At 30.8% G+C, this 12,298-nt stretch overlaps 1 protein-coding gene across 20 annotated transcripts in view; it reads right to left on the reverse strand.

Annotated features, from left to right (window-relative positions):
* The window catches only part of LOC130902205 (PH and SEC7 domain-containing protein), a 56,159-nt gene that overhangs the window by 2,822 nt on the left and 41,039 nt on the right, over window positions 1-12,298 (reverse strand). For 7 of the 20 annotated variants that reach the window (XM_057814118.1, XM_057814117.1, XM_057814123.1 and 4 more), the window contains exon 17: window positions 6,554-6,808. The exons of 8 other annotated variants lie outside the window; for them this stretch is intronic. In XM_057814118.1, the coding sequence (XP_057670101.1) occupies window positions 6,697-6,808 (112 nt within the window). In that variant the 3' untranslated portion in view covers window positions 6,554-6,696. Of the gene's footprint in view, window positions 1-6,553; window positions 6,809-12,298 lie in introns of those variants that run through there. 5 more of the 20 variants (XM_057814129.1, XM_057814124.1, XM_057814127.1 and 2 more) reach the window with 1 other exon arrangement.

Below are 12,298 nucleotides of genomic sequence, written 5' to 3' on the forward strand. Positions count from 1 at the left end.
TTTCTTGCTGTATCGGACGGAAAGGTGAACTATTGTCGCCAACTGTCCCAGTCCATATGCATTTTGACAATTGTCTTTCTTTTCCAAATATTTAGAGGTCCTGTTTCCACTAGCAGTGTCCTTTTCATGGTTTTCTAAAACTCCGGAGGCTCTTTCATGTTAAGAATGCAAATACTGATGTTCTAGGTTCCCATCTCTATTAATTGCGTCACCTTCGGCTTCATTAAGGCACTGCATCACAGTTTTAATCACCATAACATTTCCTTCTTGAAGGTCCAGTCATTATTTATGATGCAAAAAACTCATACTAACAGAAAGTTGGCGTATGGACAATAACTTAATGATTCCACGGCGTGATCGAGCCTTACGAGGTGTTGGTTTATAAATAGTTTTCAAATCTTCGCACAAATGCCACCTTCACGGTTAGGAGACCAATACAATCTTTCCAAAGCTTTTCTAACTCCTTGATGCGGTGCTTGTAGAATTATTTCTCTATTGCTTCAAAATAGGCTCCAATGTCACCAATTACTTCTTCATTTGAGCATTTTTTTTTCAGATCAGAGAATAGCTAATAGTCACTGGGGGGCCAGATCTGGACTATACCGTGGATGAGGAAGCAATTCGAAGTGTAATTGGTTGCTATCGATTTGTGAATCGATGCATTGTCTTGGTGAAACAACGGTTTTTTTGAATTCAAACGATCCAGCAGCTCTATGTTGTATTCTCTATTGACTGTTTCTTCCTTTTGGAGATAGTCGATGGACAATATTCCATGCGCATCCCAAAATACTGAAGCCATAACCTTCCCGGCTGATTTTCGTGTTTTTGAACGTGGTTCACTGTCTGCATTTCATTCAGATGATGATCGTTTCGATCAATAACAAATGGTTGGGTTAAAATTAGACCAAAAAAAGTTATTTCGTTAAAAGTTATCCAAGTTATAACTTAAAAATTAAGGTTAACTTTGAGTAACAAGTTTTTTGTTAACCAGTGTTTATCGTAATTTGTACTTAACATGGATAAATATAATAATTGTTGTCTTTCTTAGATTTCTGTACGATAAATTGCCCAAAAATAAGTGAAAAATAATTATTTATAATAGAAAATAGAATGGGAATTAAGAAAAGCTTAATTCGGCATGCATGCAGGTAATGACTAAATCCAACTTTAAATAAGCAAATAAAAACCATGCAAAAAACTTAATAATACCTTGTGTGCAGCTAAATGCGTTTATATGAAGCTTTATACAAGCTGCAGACACAAGTACTGAACTCACTGACGTTTTATTTACCAACAAATATACTTCAATAAATTTGTTTCATTTCTCAAAAATTTTATCACAGAATAAACAAAGCATAGTTATTACAATAAAAATTTTAAATAATTCATGTAAAGAAATAGTATTTCTTTAGTTTTAATACGGTTACTTTATTTATCTGTGGGTTGTGATGTCTATGATAGATCTGTCATAGATGTCATTGTCACAAGTGTCAATTTTGATTGACTAGAATAAGATAATAGAGGTTAATTAATGTAGGTCAAGAAATATTGCTTATTTAAGAAAGAGTTGAAGAAATAAACATTATCTAAATGTCGTTTCTTTGTTTTTTAGGTGAGATCTAGTTATGTAATATAAAACGGTTTATTAATATCACTTATGCGGTGCATTTGTTTATATGTTTATTTCAATTAATTTGAAAATAATTCATTTACACGTCATTTTACAAGTTGCTGTCAATTTATTAATACAATGTGCTTCAGATAAACATCACACAGACGAAATAATCAAGGAGGAAGAAGATGGAGACTTAACCTATAATAAAAACGACGATATATCAACAAGATGAAGCGATTCAGAAGATCAAAAATTACAAAGTGCCTGAAGACGATGCGATAGGAGAAGAACTGGATAGAAGATTGTAGGAGAGTTGAAGATTTAATACAATACAAAGTGATGATAGAACTGATTTTGCGAACCTGAAGCTCCTGCAAAACAAATTGATAACAAAAAGAACGAAGTTGAAAATCTATAGGGCTCCAATAAGATCAATCGTAACTTATAACAGTGAATGTTGGGAGATGACATAAGAAGACTGAGAATATTTACAAAAAATGAATTTTGAGAAGATGGGGAACGTTGGTTGAGAGCAGACCAGTTTGGAGGCGAATTGTCCAGAAAACAAGGTGGTTGGGAATAATGTACATTTCTTGAAATGATAGTTTTTCAAAAATAGAGCACTTCTTCATGTAAAGTATATACATGTCCTAGTTATGTCATGAAGATATTCAATTCTGCATTTAGACTTTTACTTTCTTCTTCTTCTCATGCCATTTCTCATTGAAGGTTGGCGACCACGTTTTTAAATGCGTCTCTGTCCCTCGCCACATGAAACAATTCTCCGACGCCGAGATTTGTCCATTCTCTTAATCTCATTCTCATTCTTTTTCCTGCCAATGCCTTTCTTTCCCTCAACTCCTGCATTATGTTTTGTAACAGTAGGTTGTTGGTGATTCTGTCAGGCCAGGGTATCTTCAGGATGCGTCTATGGAGCCACATCTCGAATACCTCAAGTTTTTTGATCATTTGATTCTTCAAGGTCCAAGTTTCCAGCAGTACTGACCACACATAACATCCCATGAATCCTATTTTGATGTGGAGGTTTAGATTTCTTTCAAGCCATTCCAATTTTTTCAACTTTTCCCATTTTTAGGATTTTTATCAATATTTCTGTAAGTGTCAGTAGAGCCAAGGACGAAATAACTACCAGCTGATGGAGAGGTACCTAGATAGGTATACAAACTGTCTTTGAAGTCTTTTCCAGAAATTTATAGCAATAATCATAATAGCAATGCCGGATAAAGAACGATTGGAGCGATTGCCCCAATCGGGTTCCTCATTTTACCATACCATCAAAATGAACAATAAAATAAAAAATTGAATTTTTGAGCAAATATCAACAGAATTTCTAAATAAAAAGCTTCGGCAAATAAAAAAAACATTATGAAGACGAAGATAAACCGATTGAAAACCCAATAAATGTATACAAGATATCACGAAGCACTAAAAGATTGATTTGAACAATTCCAAAATCATAATGAATTAATTTCGTTTCTGGGAAAATTTCAAAAACGTTCAAATGAATTAGAAATTTCTCGATGAGATTCTAAGTTAAAAGAAAATGATGTACCGAAGGTGAAAGAAGCTGATACAGACGGAAAAACAATGAGTTGAAGAAATGGAAGTTTTGAAATCTATTTTTTCCTCAGAATTTTTCGAAAATAAATCAATAACTTTGATATTTCCATCAAGTGTCAATTTGAATATTGTTTTTTAAAAAAAAATGATTGAAATGCCGCAATTCTTCACTAATCAATTCCCGGACAATGAATGTTAAGTATTGGAAAGCTCGGAAATATATTATAGTTAGTACACTTTTGCGTTTAATTTCGCCACAATCGCACTACAAATATTTAATATATAAAAAGGGCCGCGCATTTAGAAAATAATTTAGCTACTACAAATCACATATAGACTGTCTGGTCCTTCGACCATCCCGTAGATTTTTTAAAAGACGAGATATTGCGAGTATGGATGTTAGTTTAGCGGCTTCTTATGATACCACCACGCAGAAGAAGAGGATTATTGTATATGAATCAAAGAATCAAATAAAGGATACTATTGCTGATTTAAATTTTGTGTAAACGAAATTTTGAAAACGTTATTTGATCTTTCTGGAAGTCGAGAAACAACCCTCATGTTTTTTTTTATCTTATAAGCTCAGTTTATTCTGTGATAATATAGAAAATATTTGTACTGCATCAGTAGCAGCGGCGGTCTTGAAGCACAATGATAAAACCTTATCTTTGAATGATATTTTGCAAAAAATGTTCATGGTTACACCATCCCAATAATATATAAAACAATTACTGCCAAAAGTAAAAAAAAATTAGTTTTCTAATGGTGGGAGAAAAGTTTTTTCAAGGAAACTTCAGAACTTCTGGCTTAAAACGGAAAGAAAGTTAAAAAGGTTTTGTTGATATCATTATATGAAAATTATATCACATTCCACACGTGAATGAGTGGCTAAACACATTATTTTATTGGTGCGAGTTGAGTGAACTACCACTAAACTCAAAATTACACTATTTACTCCTTCAAACCAGATACGAACCACCAATCAAAAGACCAGTCAGTGTAATTTCAACTTAGATCGACCGCCCACGATGCAGCTGTTTTGAAACAAAGGTTGCAAACCAGTTGATCTTGTAACAGTTTTCCAATCAAAACAAAACTTAAGCGCACACGGATAAGACTTGTAATCAATACTTTTTCAATGTACGAGGTCTGGCTATTAAATAACGAGACTGCGAGAGAGCACCAGCGCCAAGCTCGGCCTGTGATCGTCGAAAGAGCATCCGAGACTGTAAACGTCGATAAAGAAACGGCTAAAAATATTTTACACGAGGGATTGCACATGACAAAAGTCTGTACGAAATTTGTGCCAAAAAATTTGACTCCTGACCAAAAGCTCTTGCTCTGAAAGGTTAGAAAAAAATTTGGTTTGAAAGGGGCTCGATTTGAGTCGATGGAAGCGGTAAATAAAAAATTGCTAATATCCTAAGGGCCCTCATCAAAGGAGACTTCCAGCACTGCTTCGATCAATGGAAAAAACGTATGGAAAAGTGTGTGACGAGTGGAGGGGAGTATGTTGAATGGGAGCATTCGAATGTAGAATAATTTTTATATTAAAATAATAGCTAGATCTCGTATTCAGACTCAGATGAGGAAGATATTATTGATTATTAGCAATACCGCAGACAATGCATTGGATCCATCCATACCTAGGTAAAAATGTGAACTCTAGACTGTTCGTAGCAGTGCAAGAGCTTTTTATCGAATGTTTTTGTTACCTATTCTCTTCCGGGAAGAACTTTCTTTTGCTCCCGGTATCATAGCAACGACTAGTTTATCGAAATCGAAATATTATCGCGTGAAAATACAGAATTGAAATTTGAAAAATGAACTTGGGCGATTCTAGTGATACTTAGTGAATTAGAAGAAGAAGAAATTGTGAGAAACTCGGAAGAGGAAGGACTAGCTATTTCCACTTTTCCCACAATTTTGATGTTTAGTTCTTGATGATTCATATTGAAAGAAAAACCAAAATAAACATAAGATAATCGAATGAAACAACACCTGCGACCGCGGAATTATGGTCAGGTACAACCGATTGCAAATTAGTTTCAATGGAGTCATTTCCTGTGCAGCTCGCCGCTAATATACGACGTTGCCAAACCGTTGAAAGATCAACTGGTTTGCAAACTTTGTTTCAAAACTGTTGCATCGTGGGCCTTAGTGATTCAATTTGTCATTTACCAGGCCAATATTACATTTTCAACTGTAATATATGATTATGTTTCAATGTAGAGGGATATGAAGGAAGTTTATACTTCACGTTAAAATCAATCGAGATCAGGGTCGATAATTTTTGGAATAAAAAAAAAATAATAGTAGGATGCAACCCATTGAAAAAGAACATAATAAAAATGGAAGGAAAAATAATTTTAAGGCAATCTGATGTCGAGAAAGGAAAGGGGGTGGGTTTTTAAGGGTAACAACGGTTTATCTCAATTTCTGGTAAAACTACAAGTCCTATGGAAAAAAATCAGATGGCAAAGTTGTAGGTAATAGAAAAATTTACAACTTTTGTATTAACAAATTTACACATAACCTCAAAATTTATGTGAAATATTCAATAAACCAAGTTTTTTGTTTTTTTATTTATATCTTTTACGAGAAAATGTTTTTCTTTCACGCAATTTGTTAAAAACGTATCTTTTTATGTCCCAAATACACTGAAATTTATTTGTTTCGAAATATTTATTTTTAAACAATATCGAAAAATTACCCTAATTTCCAATCGAAAATTTTCCCGTGAAAGTTTTTATTCATTGAAATCTCTACTTTCTCACGGTGTAAAAATAATACCATCACCACGGTAAATTTTCCCACAAAAGTCAAAAAAAGTCGTATCCGAAATTTTTGTTTATACAATTTTTTGTTATTTAATAAAATTCCATACTCTAATTACACGAAAAACGTGGTACTCCATGTTACATTGATAAATATAAGTAGAGTCTAAAATTTTAATAAATATCTAAAAATTGTACACGAATAAAGACAATTTTCGGATGCGGTTTTTTTTGCTTTTTCTGAGCAAACTACCATGGTGATGGTAATATTTTTTTAAACTATCAAAAAGTTAAGATTTCAACGAACAAAATCATCACATTTTGTGAAAAAAAAAAATGTTTTTTGTAGAAGATAAAAATAAAAACCAAAAAATTTGTTATTTCAATTTTTCGCAAAAACTTTGAGGTTATGTGAAAAAAGTATGAACACCAATATTGTAGATTTTTTTATTACCTACAACTTTGCTATTCAACTTTTTTTCATAGTACTTTTAGTTTTACTGTAAATCGAGATTATTCATTTTTTACCCTTAAAACCCCACCCCTTCCCCTTCACAAACTCAGATTACCCCAAAATAAATTTTCTTTTCATTTTCATTATAATCTCCTCTTATACGAATGGGTTTCATTCTACTATTATCTCTTTTTCACTTTTTATCATAATTAAAGGCCTGGTCTAATAGTCTTTATTGATTATTGGGATGGTTGGTGTCCCGACGAATGTTAATTAGTAATGGGGGAATATAGGAACGGTAAAAAAAAATATTGAACAAACCTTAGGAGCATTGTTTGATCATCGGGATAGTAAATAATGTGCACAAGAGTAAAACTACACCTAGAAACCAAAATTAATTTAAATAATCGTTTATTTCATAGATAATAATATTTTATCAGCTATGTATATATTTCTTAATTCAAAATTTTCTTCATAACATTTGTCTGCATGTACTTTATCGACATAATTAATTATACAATAGGATTTACATTCCTATAATAGTTAAATGAGAAAAACAACTTTTATTGATATTAATATTTTTTCACAGCCCCTAAACTATAAAAGGATTCATTTTTGAGTTTTTCGTGACATTTTTTAAGATAATTTAACTGAAAAATGCTTTTATTATTCTGAAATATGAGATAAGACAGTGGGTAAGTGATTGCTATTGTTACCGAAGGCATTGTTTAGTATCACTACACTACATCCAAACAAATACACTGTTTGGTCCTATTACTGGACATGAATCAGTGACCTAAGGAAGGTTTAAAATACCAAACAGTGTAATTGTAAATATTCGTGTAGTAATACTAAATAATCTGTATAATTTCTCAACTTTAGTAGTTAGATTTACTTGTACAATAAATTTCAAGAAAAATATTTTTACAGGCAACGAAAAACTCTCTACTGCCTTTTTTTCAATGAGATTTTTTATCAACAACTACCGACTAAAATATGTATATTTACAGGAAAGTTTTTGGCTGTCAGATAAAAAAAAATCAAATATACTTATAAGAAAAAAATTACTTGTCATTAAAATACGTTTTTTCAGCTTTTTCTTTAATTTGAGAAATAATAATAATAAAGCGAACTTTGGTCCCTTGCTTTATCAAGTAATTTTAAATCATATAAATGCTACATTCTGTGAACATTTATTATTCATTATAAAATTGATTAAAAACTGCATATAACAATTTTTTTTTGTAGATATGCAATCGGTATTTGATACATTTGTTCCACAGAATCGGTTAAAAATTAAGAAATTTAAATGTTCTTGGTTCTTGGTAGCAAAGGAGATAAAACCTACCTTACTTGTAACATTAATTAAAATGTAGACTTACATTTCAAGATAGTTATTCCAATAGTTTCTAATCTTTCAGTTGATAACCATAATATATGTTGTACAACAATTTCGTTCTATGTAGAAAAAATTGAATATAAGATGTGCAGATTATGAATTTACGAAAAACTAAGAAGAAACTACAAAAAATCACAAATAGTAAATTATAGATTTATATGTATTGTTCAATTGAATAAGTTGCTCTTCTTTTTTATGTAATTAAAATTACCAACTTCCTAAATTACATTATATAAATACAGGACAGGATATATAGAGGAAAGAAGAATAAACGAAGAACTTACGTAACCTTGTCACAACATAATAAAAGTATGTCGGTAAACAAGTGTAAAATTCTTTTAAATAAATCTTCCTAAAAAGTTATGAAAGGTAATTTTAATGTGACTTTTTTAATTGGCACCAAACATTTATATTTAATATTCGAGTAAAAATGTTTAAAAAGTTTAATTGACCTCGGTCTAACCTAATAAAATCATTTTATAAAAAGAGCTAATTGACTATTATTGAAAATTTTTTTCTTATAAGCATAATCCCTAAAAAGCGTTATATCTTCAATAATGTTAAAATGAATTATTGGAAAACGTTTAACGTAATTATTTTAGCTAAGCTAACCGGTAATGATAATTGTAATTTTTAATTGAGTTTTGATTTTGATTTCTATTGGGAATATTTAACTTCAGCGACCGCCACAAAGTCTAGAAAGTTTATTTATACTTAGAGAATTCCTATCCATCTGGGTTTCTCCGGATTTGTCCTTTGGAAAAAATAGAACCAACAATGAGCATACTGTTGATGCTACCACTACACCAACACTCACAATTACACTGTATGGTGAGCGTTTCCAACCAAAATTATCGTCTTCAGAGGCTGAATGTAAACTAGCTTCAGTCTTAGCAATAGACAAATGCAGAGATTTTGTTCCCATGAGGTTCATTGGTATCCTATACTGATGGATCAAAAATTAAGAAGTAGGGGCAGGAATATGTGACACAGCATCCTAGCTCGCTATTTCAATAGGTTTAGTACATTATACATATTTTCATATACGTAAGAGGCGAAGACATATACTATTCTTACATCGGCACAACTCAACTATCGAAATGCAAAAATATTTATACTATCTGAAGCACCCCTTCAAGTTCTTCGGGAATTAAATAGTTAAAAGGCAACAATAGACACTAACCAATTAGAATAGAAAAAAATCAAGAAACTAATAAGTATGTTTTCCATCACGATATGGTGAACAGAGCTAATTTTTTATAGTGCCTGGATTATAACCAAATAAGAAAAAAACGTGAGTTGAAATGAAACAGGCCGCTGATACAGATGTTTTTGATTACTTTTTGTCAAATTAATTGTTCGTCAATTTGATAATTTTTGACATAAAGATTTGATTAACAAATAAATGAAAAAAAAATGTTTATCAGTAGAAGTGAAACATGTAATAGATTTGGGACAAAATAGCCAAGAAATTTATCGGAAGAAGCTGTCTTTTATTGATAACTTTGGATCTAGAAACTTATAGTTCATTCGTAGTAATTTGCCCGATTGAAAGCAATAATAATAAGAGTGGCTTTTGAAATCTATGTACAGGGAAGATACGTTAAATAATTTAATAATTTGATGATGAAGTATGAAAATAAAAATTAGATGATTATGGTTTATGAAAATTAACTTAATTTTTATTGCTTCCACTAAATTAAAATGCATCCATGCTAAATGAATGGACTATAACATAATTACTTTAGAAATATTTACTCACAACTTTTTTGATATCGGAATTCATATCTGTTTCTAAACTTTGTGATGGCCTTTGTTAAATATTATTCACCCTTATAAATAATTATGGAACTTTGGTGGAAAAATAAAATTATTAAAACAGGGATAATCCTAATATCTAAAAGCAAATAAGATTGCCATAATATTGATACAGACAAAGTTTCGATATTGTTTTAAGTACATCATCAGTATGAATATAGTTTGCAACGAGTTCAAAATAATTTTGAATAACCAGAGAAAAATTGAACTGATAATTTATATTTTCAAATGAACAGATTTTACTTTAGAATATAAATAACTTTAACTAGTGCAAATTAGTTTCTATATACTGATTATTTACAAATGGAAGCCACGTGATGCAATACTGATGATTAGCATTCATATAAATCCACACCATAAATTTTATTATGAGAAAATAAAAGTAACCCATGATTAGTTTTGGGTAGCAAAACACATATTTTTCATTATCATGTCTAGTTAAAGTTATCCCATTTTGTTCTTTTTTAGATTAAGTTGAAAATTTTTTGATTTTAATTGTTTGAGTATCTAATATTATATTATAATCAAAATAATTCAAACAAGCCACAGACCATAATTACCTTTATAAAATATCTCCAATAACCTCACTCTTGAACATACTGTTTACATTCCCACTACACTACACTGTCTGAGCGCAATGTAATTGTGTGTGTCGGTGTAGTGATAGTTTAAACAATGTGTTCAATATGAATATCACCAACGGTTCCAAAAATTCCAACTTAACCTCACTCTTATTATTAAGACTATAAAATGATAAAAGTTCATCACAATTTCCATCATTGGAATGTTCTCGAAAACCCAACGAAAAGCCTGTTGTAGAAAGCGATTTGGCAATCTTAATTACAACTAATATTGGAAATATAAAAGGCTCGTTAACAACTATATATATGACAAGTTGGTTACTTGAAAGTTGAAGGGACAGTAATTGAAAAAGTAAAATTAAAGGGTTGGAACTAAGCTTGAATGGAGTACAGGTATGACAAGAAGTTGATATAAATAAAGTATTTTAAAAAAGTATGGTAGTGATTAGATCTCATTAGTATATGTTTGTTTGTAGTAAGAAAGGGCTTATAGCAGTTACACGAAAGTAACACAACTTGCTAAGATATTGTTCACATATTTAACATTTTTATTGGAGGAATACTGTACAAAAAGTACGATATATAAAAATATCTAAGATTCTAACAAAGAAAATTTGAAGATATTGACAGTTCACACAATTATACAGTGAGTTATAGTAATAATAATCCACTGGAAATATAATAAAAAATTGATATATAACATGAAAGAGTTTAGATGGAAAAATTAATAAAGATATATTTTTGAAATACTGAAATTCTTTAGATAAAGAAGGAATTAATGCTACACAAAGACCGTCCAATTGCTAAAGTACAAGAGAAGCCAAATGCGTTACCAAAAACTGGATCACACATTTATTCCATACTCCAACCATTGATGCAAGGAAAAGACGACCGAAGACTAAAGAGAGAAACTGGCCCGACAGACCTAAAATGAGGTGTGGAGGAGATTTTCTCACCTTGCTATAACGATTAATAAGTCATAAGGTCAAAAAATGAAGATTTTTGGCTTAGATTTAGAAAATCCGTGTTTTTCTAACATTGCGTATTCTAGAGTTGGAAAATCATCAAATTTATTTGTTTATACCCCTCAAGTATCAAACGAAAATATTGTACATCTAATGGCATTACAATAAAATAAGTTTTTGTACAATTTAATAAATACACAAGTTATAGAATTCCAACTTTAATTAAATTAATTAAAGTTCAATTTTTTATTCCCACAGCTTCTACATTTAACTTCGCTCATACTATACACATACTCACACGCTGTCCATTGGAATTTTTGAATTTAAGATGTGTGTACAGGACAACGTCTGTCGGGTCCACTAGTAATCTTATAAAAGCCAATACGAGAAGAAAAGGACAAAAGTCAAGCCTCTTGGGTTCCCAACTTATAAATATGTGCCAAAAAAATTATCAAATTTCTTCAAATTTCCCTAGTTATACGTTATGTGGGAAGTCACTAGGAATATAAAATAATTAAATACTGATATCAAAACACAGGTTCTGAAAGTACAATCAGTATAGTAAGTTTTTTAAACAATTTTATAACAAATATAATTATCAACAATATAAAGTGGGTTTAATTGTTTCTGTATATTAAAAAAAATTAAAACGAAATCTTTGCCAGCTTAGAGTTTTCGTAGTGGGATTGTGGCAAAATTAAACACCAAAGAGTACTAACTCTAATATGTTTCCGAGCTTTCGATCGTCTGGGATTGAAATTATGGTCAAATACAATATAAAAATATGTTTAAATAAAATATACCAACAATAATTAGTCATTTATTGTTATTTTACAAGAAATAACACAATCTAGAACCGCCGAATCCTAACTAATTATACTGAATTTTATTGTTTTATATTCTTTTGAAGAATTACTGAAAGATGGTTTTTTAGTCTTTTCAAAACCTAGATTGGTGGAAATACGTGTGAAGGATAGTACCGAGGACTAATTACCCGTATTCCTTTTTTTACATCTACTCTACACGGATCATCGATGCATATTCCCGATGAAAACAAGGTTAGAGGTGAGGAAATTGTGAGTATCTTTGGTAGTAAAGTTCGTGCTGA

Source organism: Diorhabda carinulata, chromosome X (genome assembly GCF_026250575.1).
Source record: "Diorhabda carinulata isolate Delta chromosome X, icDioCari1.1, whole genome shotgun sequence".
In the NCBI taxonomy this organism is placed as follows: domain Eukaryota; kingdom Metazoa; phylum Arthropoda; class Insecta; order Coleoptera; family Chrysomelidae; genus Diorhabda; species Diorhabda carinulata.